This window comes from Notothenia rossii (assembly GCF_949606895.1).
Source record: "Notothenia rossii genome assembly, chromosome: 8".
NCBI lineage: Eukaryota > Metazoa > Chordata > Actinopteri > Perciformes > Nototheniidae > Notothenia > Notothenia rossii.
Window position 1 is genome coordinate 50,146,829 of NC_136906.1, and position 12,472 is coordinate 50,159,300.

The 12,472-nt window shown below is 40.4% G+C and overlaps 1 protein-coding gene across 1 annotated transcript in view; it reads left to right on the forward strand.

Moving 5' to 3' along the window:
• Positions 1–12,472, forward strand: part of mdn1 (midasin AAA ATPase 1) — a 147,876-nt gene that overhangs the window by 49,827 nt on the left and 85,577 nt on the right. The window contains 9 exon segments of the mRNA XM_079643066.1: positions 2,641–2,722; positions 3,225–3,320; positions 4,506–4,618; positions 5,261–5,409; positions 5,615–5,675; positions 8,292–8,503; positions 8,779–8,882; positions 9,497–9,641; positions 10,421–10,517. Coding sequence (XP_079499192.1) covers positions 2,641–2,722; positions 3,225–3,320; positions 4,506–4,618; positions 5,261–5,409; positions 5,615–5,675; positions 8,292–8,503; positions 8,779–8,882; positions 9,497–9,641; positions 10,421–10,517 — 1,059 coding nt within the window.

Consider the following 12,472-nt stretch of genomic DNA (forward strand, 5'->3'; position numbering starts at 1 on the left):
TGTGTCATAGCTGAGGATATAAGGTCATGCTGAAACCAAAAATAAAGGACTTACACATCCCTATGTTAACACCGTCTGGCCTCTCTGACCCGATTAATGTATCCTGATAGTCATTATCAGGGGGGTAAGCCAGAGAAGGCTTTAGCGCCCCCCCCCCTTGTCAGACCCCCAACCCAATTAATATCACTAGCCTTTTAATGAGCTTTCCACTAGCTGCTGCTTTGTTCGATACTCTATTGATTGGACGTTCCGCTGGGCCGGAATCACCCAGTCTATGGGTCAGACAAGCGGCCTGTTGATCTGATTTAGTTACAATTGGCAAACAGTAACAGATACCTCCTCAAATATATGTATTTTTTTGTATTCACACACACACATGCACAATCTCACAATCAGAGACAAGAGCGGAAGAAAGGAGGAGAACAACAAAGTGTAAAAAAGTCAAACAAATCTGCATTATTGCCCCGAGCTCAGCTGTCTGCCCGCTTCCCCCCCCCCCTCAGTTTCAAATTCGTTTATCATTATTTTTTAACCTCAAGCCGTTATCGTCACAGGAGAAGGATACATACAGCGTGCCCAGGTGGACGCGCGCGAACGCGGCAACGAACGTAGCGTGCGCATTCTAAAAATAGCTCACAGATGGTGAGCAGGTACCGCGGTTTTGAACTACAGTATTGATTTTGACAGAAAACAACAATGAAACGCGAGCAGAAGAATAGTCTAATGAGTTGGGTGAAAAAAAAGACAGGAGATGTGAGTTGGTTTATTCAGTAAATTAGCTCAGGATAATTTGATGTTCTGTCTACACCTGTTGATGTGAGGCTAATGCAGGATTTGCTAGCTTGATGCTACCGGCATTTAGTGGCAGTGACTCAACAAATTGCCTCTTAAAATGTATCGTCAGCAATGTATGACAAGCAGACTGCTTGTTTAATGTTAGACTCACACCAATAGCTCAATATGATCATAACACGGTTGCTAATAAGAGATCAGATGAGGTGGAGCTGCCTCCAGCAATAGAGGATGAGTCAGAGAGAAGCAGCAGCAGCAGCAGCAGCACAAAGTTGCTGCAGGTATGTTATATGCTGTAGTCAGGTGATTTAAATGTATCAATGAAAGGAAGAAGTGTATGCTACATGATAAGAAGGGAATACAGTTTGAATACAAGTAATACAGTACAGTGTAACACTGTACTTTATTACTTTTTAATGTACAAATACTTTGTTACTGTACGATATCAATAACTATAATCCACAGCTCCTCTCTCTGCTCCAGACGATAAAAAACATTCAAAAATAAAATTACCCGAGCAGCACCCTGCCAAGGCAGTAAACCTAGGGGAAACACGTATGGTGGTTTACTTGCTTTTTATTAATAATAACGTGTGCATATTTGGTGCTTCGACACGTGTATTTCGGTTTATTCACGGCATTCTTTTTATTATTCTACAGTATTGTTGTTTTATAGTTATTTTATTTTGTTTATTTATAGTTCTAGTCAATCCAATTTGTGTTATTTGAAATTGAAAAGGATATTGCATTGTATATGTCTTAAGTGTAATTTGGCTTGGCTTTCTATTTTGTATGGACATGCTTTTATTTTGAAGCAGAGTTAGCGCCGTTGACAGGAAGTTGTTGTTGCTATGGAAACAACGTGACGGAAATTAATGGAGAAAAAGTCATATCTACATATAAAGACGGAGAAAGTAAACGATAACATTTATGGTTAAGTGTTAGCACTCCCGAAGAGGCACAAGCTCTTACGTTGATATTGGAGATTTCAATAAATTCAACACAAAAAAAAACGGAATATCCGAAGGACAAAATTGAAACCCGAATAGTACTCCAGCGAACAAATATTCGGATATTCGGGTTAGGGATGCCAGAAACTGACCATGATCAAATTCGTAAATCGGACAGCCCTGCCGAAAAATAAAATAAAAAACATAAATAATAATAAAAAAATATATAAATAAAAACGAATTTTAAAAAATAATTTTCGATTATGGAGACTGTAACGTATATTCGAATAATCGCTGGCATCCCTAATTCGGGTACAGCCCTAGTGCTAACACTTAATCATAAACGTTATCGTTTAATTTCTCTATCTTTATATGTAGATATAACTTTTTCTCCGTTAATCTCCGTCACTTTGTTTGCCATAGCAACAACAACTTCCTGTCAACAGCGCTAACTCCTTCAAAATAAAAGCATGTCCATACAAAATAGGAAGCCATGCCAAATTACACTTAAGACATATACAACTGCAATGAAAGTAACAAACACAATGCAATATCCTTTTCAATTTCAAAAAACACAAATTGGGTTGTATAGATTAACAAATAACTATAAAACAACAATACTGTAGATTAACAAAATGAATGCGGTGAATAAACCAAAATACACGTGTTGTAGCGGTTCGCTGCTGATTACTACGAATGCAGTACTTAAACAGACACCAGGTTCTATTGTAATCTTCTTGATTAGCACATGGAACATAAAATACCTGAATAAGCTCATTTAGAGATTGTCCTGGACTCTCTTACACACCGTCTCTATGACATCTACATTTCATAAAAAAACTAAAACGTTGTTAAACTCATTTTAATTGTATGTTTTGTCTTGATGTGTGTCCATTTAGGGACCTGCTGAAGTGGTGTGAGCGGATCAGTGTTAACTTCGACAGCACCTCTTCAGCCACAGCACAGAACGTCTTCCAGGAGGTCAGTGGGTTTGTTCCGCTAAAATGTTCACAACACAGGATACACATCTGTCCCACGCAGAGGCCAGCAGATAGCATGTACTTCAATACTGTTCAAAGTATTGGATTACATGTAATGAGATTGCTTAATCAGGATACAAAATAAAGGTAACTGTATTTGATTACAATTACATTATACAAATAAGTAATCAGATTAGTCTTACATAAAAAAATAGAGCAGGATGACAGTGTTACAGGGAAATCAGGTTACATTATTTTAAAATGTTGATACTCAGATTAGGTTACTCATTACATTTTGTACAGGTAATTAGTTATTGTAACGCATTACATTTTTAAAGTAACCCTGCTAGGAGGTTACTGGAATATCCGTTTCTATTTTTAGAAGTACAAATGTGTTTTGGCTGTACATCGGGTGTTGATTGAGGATGAAGGATTTATATCGACTGATGTCTCTCCATAATGTCCCTCTCCATAATGTCTCTCTCCATAATGTCTCTCTCCAGGCTCTGGACTGCTTCACTGCCATGCTGTCCCGTCCTGAAGGCCGTCTGCGAATGGCCGAGATCATTGGAAGCAAGCTGAACATTTCCAAAGAGAAGGTACCTGACCTCTGCTCTGGAAAAAAAAGTTAGAGAGGGTCGGAGGCATTCATATGAAGTGTTTGTGATCTGCCAAGTGTGATCCCTCAGGTTTTCTCTCCTGAGTTTAGTATTTACAAACCAATCAGAAAAAGGGTTGATAGGATTATCTTTATGAAATCCTTTAAAAAAACATAGATGCGTAATATAGGCCTTTAGTCGTTAATCATCGTTACATGTGAAGAACTGTCAAGTTATACTGTATAGATAGATTATTTTTTCCAAGTTTGGAAATTGTTTTGTCACAGTGGCATTTTTTATCTACAAGAATTACAAAATGTCCTTTTTAAAATAGAATAAAATACAAATCAAATAAAAAATACACATTAAAAGTTAAAACATAATATATACATATTCTCGGTAAAAAATACATATATTCAGAGGAGTATCTAAACACTATAAAATGTACAGAAGACATTAGAATGTTATTTTTATTTTATATACCAAAACAATCTAGTGTACTATGTATACATTAAAAAAGTAAAATATGAAAAAAAAAGACATCTGTGTTTCCCACCAGTTTCACAGATAAAACAAATGAAATGAAGTAGATTTAAAAGGTGATCTTGGCTTTAAAGCATCCCCTACTGCATTGATTGATAAAAAAGAAAGAGAAAATAAATTGGAAATGTAATCCTAAAAGGTCTCCCTGTTTTATGATCTACATCAGGGGTTTCCAAATTCTAGAAGTATAATGGAATATGGCCCACACATAAAACGTGTGCTTGTCTTTTAATTGTACTTCTGAAATATGTAAATATATTGCACACTGCACAGTATTCATGTGTTAATGTGCCTAATTACCAGCTTGAAATAGACCCTTCATATTTCCCCTTTTTATATTCAATCTGAGGCTCCTGTGTTAAGGGATGAGCTGCCAACACTGTTTGTAACCAAATAAAGGAAACCCTCTTCAGAGCTGTGAAGGAGGCTGGTTTGTCCTAAGGCATATTCAAGTATCAAGAATACGTTTTCTACATTTGATTGATTTTGCTAACTGATAACTTAATTTATGAGGCATTTGACATCAGCTCTAGTGAGGGGCCCAGCCCTTCGTCTGTTTTTCTGTATGTGGCCCTTAGTGAAGGATGTTTGGACCCCCCTGGTCTACAGTGGTAGTAATGTTCTGATGCTGTCTGTGTTCAGGCCCAGCACTTCTGCCAGATGTACCAGCCGGGCATCTCTGTGAGCGAGGTGGGGGTGTCAGTGGGGAGAGTGACTCTGTGTCGGAAGCAGACGGAGGCGGTGCAGCTCAGTGTGTAAGTGGGACACCTCGCCCCCCCTGACCTCTCTTTGCACCATATATGCATCAGCTGGTTGTTGTGCCAACATTCCCCCATCCGATAGGAACAAATAGTCCCCCCTGCTGGCAAATTGAATAAACATTGCATTGATTTTAAAATGCATTATGGTAAGAAGAGCAATCAGGTCATTCCCAAATATTCATAGATTACAGTAAAGGCAATATGAATGAGAGTCAGCCTTTTTATTGAAGCCTGCCAATAGTGTGTGCATGTTAAAAGTAGTTTGAGGTTGTAATATATATATATATATATATATATATAGTATAACACAACATCTCTGCTATTGCTGCATCTAATACAACCATTATTTATTTTACAAAGGGAGACATTGAAATCATAAGCAATTTTTAAAAAGAAAAAAAAACACTCTTGCCCATTTCGCTGCCGTTTTGCTGGTCTGGTATGCGGTTTGTTAAATCACATGACTGATCTCTAAACATTAATAACCTTTGAGTTTATTACATGTGTCGGCTCTGGAGACAAGGCAACGTAATTAAACAGTTAAAAAAAATCAACCTCCAGGCCTGTTAAAGTATTTGATCCACCACTGAATATCTAATGATTTAATGGGTTAATTTATTTTACTACCATGAACAGGGACAGCCAGACGTTTGCTGCCACGCGGCCCTCTGCTGTGCTGCTGGAGCAGTTAGCAGTGTGTGTGTCTAAAGGGGAGCCGGTGCTGCTGGTGGGGGAGACGGGGACAGGGAAGACCTCCACTGTGCAGCACCTGACCAGAGTCACAGGTGAGCCCAGGATCCCCCCCTCTCCACATACTTAAGTGTCCTTGAACCTCACATTTCTCCTGACAATTTTTTTTTTTTATTGGCATTTCGTTTTTTCACTAAAAGACATGACACAAATGTAAAACACCTAAATAAGAATACATAAAAATACAACAAAGTAACAATGAAAATGTATACAGATGTTGACACCGTTTTGTGTTTACAGGACACAGGCTGCGGGTGGTGAACATGAACCAGCAAAGTGACACCGCTGACCTGCTCGGAGGGTGAGTCAAAAGCACATTTTACATTTACATCCCAACATTTCATTATTTGAATAGCTGCTACAAATGTTTAAGCCATTGTTGTGTACTTATTTGTCTTTATTTGTAGTACTTGTGTGTGCTTTTCTTCTTTTTTTTAATACTTTTTTGACCTGCTGAGGCACTTTAGCTGTGAACCTAAATTTCCCCACTGTGGAATTAATAAAGGATTTCTGATTCTGTTTAAAAACATCAATATACAGTGGAGCAAAAAAGTATTTAGTCAGCCGCCAATTGTGCAAGTTCTCCAACTTAAAAAGATGAGAGGCCTGTAATTTTCATCCTCGGTATACCTCAACTATGAGAGACAAAATGAGAAAAAGAAATCCAGAAAATCACATTGTCTGATTTTTAAAGAATTAATTGGTAAATTCCTCGGTAAAATAAGTATTTGGTCACCTACAAACAAACAAGATTTCTGGCTCTCACATACCTGTAACTTCTTCTTTAAGAGCCTCCTCTGTCCTCCACTTGTTAACTGTATTTATGGCACCTGTTTGAACTCGTTATCAGTATAAAAGACACCTGTCCACAACCTCAAACAGTCACACTCCAAACTCCACTATGGCCAAGACCAAAGAGCTGTCAAAGGACACCAGAAACAAAATTGCAGACCTGCACCAGGCTGGGAAGACTGAATCTGCAATAGGTAAGCAGCTTGGTGTGAAGAAATCAACTGTGGGAGCAATTATTAGAAAATGGAAGACATACAAGACCACTGATAATCTCCCTCAATCTGGGGCTCCACGCAAGATCTCACCCCGTGGGGTCAAAATGATCACAAGAACGGTGAGCAAAAATCCCAGAACCACACGGGGGGACCTAGTCAATGACCTGCAGAGAGCTGGGACCAAAGTAACAAAGGCTACCATCAGTAACACACTACGCCGCCAGGGACTCAAATCCTGCAGTGCCAGACGTGTCCCCCTGCTTAAGCCAGTACATGTCCAGGCCCGTCTGAAGTTTGCTAGAGAGCATTTAGATGATCCAGAAGAGGATTGGGAGAATGTCATATGGTCAGATGAAACCAAAATATAACTTTTTGGTAAAAACTCAACTAGACGTGTTTGGAGGAGAAAGAATGCTGAGTTGCATCCAAAGAACACCATACCTACTGTGAAACATGGGGGTGGAAACATCATGCTTTGGGGCTGTTTTTCTGCAAAGGGACCAGGACGACTGATCCGTGTAAAGGAAAGAATGAATGGGGCCATGTATCATGAGATTTTGAGTGACAACCTCCTTCCATCAGCAAGGGCATTGAAGATGAAACGTGGCTGGGTCTTTCAGCATGACAATGATCCCAAACACACCGCCCGGGCAACGAAGGACTGGCTTCGTAAGAAGCATTTCAAGGTCCTGGAGTGGCCTAGCCAGTCTCCAGCAGCCAGATCAGTTTGATCCCAAAAAACTGGATTATCCTGATCCCACCAAAGGGGTGGATTACCAGAGCAAAATGTACTGTATAATTTATTTTAAAATATGTTTCAATTTAAATAAGATGGCAAAGTTTGTTAACTGAAATAATACACAATTTTTAGCCTTCATGGGAAATACATTTAATTTTTTCCATTTTTGCTAACGTTTGTGGTGACCTATTTTGTTTTCAACCAAATGTTGATGACATAAATGTTTATGCTCATAAAAGTATCACAGCAAAGATTGTCAATCACAAATGTAATTTAGATTAAAGTAAAAATATTTTCAACAAAAAAAAAGTCCATCATCTGTGATCACCTTTCAAATAAGAAAATATAATTAAACATTATAGATGTCTCTGCAATGTGGTCTCTTGTCTTCCTTGTATTATTTTTCATGTCCACTAGATGGCGATCGGTAGGATTAAAGCACTGATATTCAGGATCTAGTCATCTTGAAAAATCGTAATCTGGATCAGGCTGATCCTATCCTGAATTGCTTTGAACTCCAGGGACAAAATCTGTCCGACTTGTCTGATCCTGGATCACAAAAAATGGGATTTCAAAATCGGATCGGATCTGATTGAGATTAAAAGTTTTGAACTCCTGGGCCCAGATCTCAACCCCATAGAAAAGCTTTGGAGGGAGTTGAAAGTCTGTGTTGCCCAGCGACAGCCCCAAAACATCACTGTAGAGGAAATCTGCATGGAGGAATGGGCCAAAATACCAGCAACAGTGTGTGAAAACCTTGTAAAGACTTACAGAAAACGTTTGACCTCTGTCATTGCCAACAAAGGGTATATAACAAAGTATTGAGATGAACTTTTGTTATTGACCAAATACTTATTTTCCACCATAATTTGCAAATAAAGTCTTTAAAAAAGTCTTTAAAAATGTGAATGTGATTTTCTGGATTTTTTTCCCCTAATTTTGTCTCTCATAGTTGTGGTATACCTAGGATGAAAATGACAGGCCTCATCTTTTTAAGTGGGAGAACTTGCACAATTGGTGGCTGACTAAATACTTTTTTGCCCCACTGTATGTATATCAAATACCATTATTTTTTCTGAAACAACATACAGTATCAAAAACAATATACAGGAGTGTGCATATTGTCAATTTTTGACACCCATTGAAGTTTAAAACTGTTATTTCATTGCAGGTACAAGCCAGTAGACCACAAGCAGATCCTGCTCCCTCTGCGTGAGGCGTTCGAGGACCTGTTCTCGCAGACGTACTCCAGGAAGCAGAACCTGAGCTTCCTGGGCCACGTGCAGACCTGCTTCAGAGGGAAGCGCTGGCAGGACCTGCTCAAACTCATGGACCACGTCTGCAAGTCTGCCGTCACCGAGGAGCTGCAGAAGAAGCCCAATGGTAGTAAACCAGACAGAATGAGCAATGATACGAACTCAGCTCAATGAAAGACTGATATTAACTGTGTGTGTGTGTGTGTGTGTGTGTGTGTGTGTGTGTGTGTGTGTGTGTGTGTGTGTGTGTGTGTGTGTGTGTGTGTGTGTGTGTGTGTGTGTGTGTGTGTGTGTGTGTGTGTGTGTGTGTGTGTGTGTGTGTGTGTGTGTGTGTGTGTGTGTGTGTGTGTGTGTGTGTGTGTGTGTGTGTGTGTGTGTGTGTGTGTGTGTGTGTGTGTGTAGCCGCTCAGCTGCAGGAGCAGTGGGAGGCTCTGGCTGCTAAGCTGAACCAGACCCAGCAGCAGATCCGAGCCTGTGAGGCGGCCATGGTGTTTGCATTTGTGGAGGTAAAGACTCACAAAAATGTTTCTTCGCTGAGTGCCCTGATAGCATAAGGACCACAATGCATACCACATAAACATCCCCGTTACTCTCCGTACATTAGAACTTCAAATAACCGGGGGTGGAGGAGGTAAAGATATGAATGCCACACAGTACAATTCCTGCATTTAAAACCTTTCTTAAGGAAGTGTTATAAGCAAAACGTTCTGAAATGATCTCAAATTAAAAGTATTTATTGTACAGTAAAATGTTCCCTCTCAATATTTAACTGTTATAAATATGTTGATGTTTATGCTCATTTCAACTCCTTTATATACTATATATATATTATTTAAGATAGTTATATTTGTGTAGCTACCTCATGGAACACAGCCCTGTTTTCAGCTTTGTCACAATGCATTTTCCAGCTGTTTTAAAGATGCTTTTGAAAATAGTTTTCAGCTTAAGAGTTTTTCTCAATACATATAGAAACATCCTTCTGTTTATTAAAAACTTTCAAAAAACATGGTTTTCACTGGACAGGAAGGGTATGAAGAGTTGTTGTAAGAGAGATGAGGTGGGGTATGTAGAAGGAACCTCTTGTGGTGGAGCGGCTCTGACCTCTGTGTAACCTCCTCAGGGGACGCTGGCTCAGGCGGTGAAGAAGGGCCACTGGATCCTGTTGGATGAGATCAACCTGGCAGCAGCTGAGACTCTGGAGTGTCTGAGTGGGCTGCTGGAGGGCAGCGCCGGCTCCCTGGTGCTGCTGGACCGAGGGGACACCGGTGAGGACTCGACACACAGGGCTGGGATTTAATAGTATTTAACTGAATATAAATCAAGTGCCAACTCTATTTCTGTGTCTCATATTGAATGCTGTCAGATTCAGATTTCAACATTTGAACCATAGTTAAATACTCATACACACAGTGGTTAAGCATATTTTCTATCATTATTGTTTCTCTAGAAGTCCAGATTTACAATCAAGTGACATGTCTTACCCGTATGGTCTTTGGAATAGCACTCTGGCTGGCAGACCACATTAGCTGAATGCTCATCAGACCATTTCATCATAAAAGTTTAGCAAATGTTTTATATAACTGGAACTGGTTATCTGAGTCTGACTGTAGTTCCATTTACTGTGTGACATCAGCTCAGGATGGGTTACATGAAGAGTCAACATGCTGTTTGTGCTGCTGTGTACACGTGTGATAGATGAAAAGTTGAATTGATTCCTCCACTTCCATTAAAGACTACAAAGACAGTACTTATCGATATTGCAGCTTTTAAGGACACACAGCATTCACACCAGATCCACAGCACCGAATGCATCCTCCCTAATCCATCACTCACTCAATCATCAAATGAACTTCTAACACTTTACAACAGCTCACCTCTGGCCGGCAGAGAGCTCACTGCTCCATAGTTTCAGTTCCTCTCTCCATTACTTGAACATTTTGCACAACAGCTACTTACACAACTGTATGTCAGATCATATGTATATATGTTTCTGCTACTGTAATATATGAGTGTTTTGTTGTCTAATATTGTTGTGTTGTCACAGAGCCCCTGGTCCGGCACCCAGACTTCCGGCTCTTCGCCTGCATGAACCCAGCCACTGACGTGGGGAAGAGGAACCTCCCTCTGGGCCTCAGGAACAGGTGAGTGCAGAGTGAAAGGCTTAGGTCATCAGTGTGGTGGCAGATTCAATTCCATTAGGAGAAATACATCAAAGAATGAAATTGATCTCAAATTGTAGGAACTGAGCAGTTATCATTAGACATTCTCTAAACATTTCCACCATTAAAACATAAAACCCTCCATTTGCAAATCCACCTTTTGCCCTTCTGGAAGGACCATTCTAAACAAATGTATTTTTGTAAATCTGTTTCTCACATATAAGAAAAAGATAGTATAGTATAGAGCAGGGGTGGGCAAACTTTTTGGCTCAGGGGCCACTATGAGTTTTAAAGTTTGACAGACGGGCCGGGCCAGTAGCAGATCGGTGAAAAAATATTTAGCTGTCCACTCCTAATTATACACTCGGCACTCAATGTTGATTTTTCTTTGGTTTCTTTGGTCCACTCATTGTGTCGGCGTCGGGTATTTTTTAATTATACGAAGCCAGATTAAATTAAAGAACTACCTCTCCAACCTTATACCTTTCTCCAGAGTGCCGTGGTGCATTGTTTATTAACGTGGTTCAGCTGCATTACTGCCCGCTGCAGTGCTGCTCGTCTACCAGAGTTTATTCTCCCGTTAACTCGCGGCAGCGGCCGCTGTAAAGTTTTCATTGTCTGACTGTCACACAAGCAGCTGATAAATATCCCCCATCCCCATCCGTAAATGTGTTTTAGTCTGAAAGCTGTTGGCATCACAACGCTGTTATGAACGTTTCTCTGGCATTCTACTGGTGGTATCAGACTATCTTGACTACTTGTTGCTATCATATTGTGCATAAGCCGTTTTCTACACGCATATTTGACCAGCGTAGTTTTCGTTATGATTTTACTTGTGATCATTCCCTTGAATATTCGTTAAAAGCAGATGCAGCCTTTTGTTTCCCCCTGTAGACAGTTTAAAGTAAATACGTATTCATCTGATGCGGCTTTTACTGTCAAATGTTTTTGCGACTGGAAACACGCATTACAGACTGATAAAGGATTGCTAAGACATGCCGCATCAGAAGAACACATTTCATGTGATAGTTTGTGGAGAGAGAGACAGATACGCCAGGAAACACATAAGAAAATTAGTACTTTGGTGCAGATCAGCTGGCACGGAACCGTTATTACGTGTCAGCTGTCGTTGATATTATAGCTTTTTTAGCTGTCAACCAACTCCCTCTCAGAGGTGACCACGATTCACTCCACAGCATGTCCGAGTCAGGCAGTGGGCTCTTCCTATCACTGTTTGAGTATACGCTGAACAAAGATGCAGAGTTGGCCAAAATAATGTTCTAAGTTAGCTCGGCTGAGCGAAAGGATGCACCTGCAGTGCATAGGAAAATAAACCATGCCCGAGGTGGGCTAAACAGTTCATCGTCTCCGTTTCTACTATTTCTCTCAGAGTGCAACGATGAGGAAGCTGCCATCCTTAACCAGTGTGCCTTGCTTGTGATTTACCAGTGTTTGTGCTGCCACGCACACAATGTTTCAAAAGTGGGTTCTATGTTGCCCTTTATTTGTGTATGTATTTACGATACGTGCGCGTCTTTGCGCAATGCTGTTGGCCTTGCTGTTTGATATATATTGTGCCGCAGGCCCGCAGCACATGACGGTTTTGTTTGCCCTCCCATGAAAATCATATACCCTCCCTTTAGATTTGTTCTGGTGCCGGGTCTGCTTGTGATGGCCACATGTAGCCCATGTATTGATTCCGTGTGTGTGTGTGTGTGTGTGTGTGTGTGTGTGTGTGTGTGTGTGTGTGTGTGTGTGTGTGTGTGTGTGTGTGTGTGTGTGTGTGTGTGTGTGTGTGTGTGTGTGTGTGTGTGTGTGTGTGTGTGTGTGTGTGTGTGTGTGTGTGTGTGTGTGTGTGTGTGTGTGTGTGTGTGTGTGTGTGTGTGTGTGTGTGTGTGTGTGTGTGTGTGTGTGTGTGTGTGTGTGTGTGTGTGTGT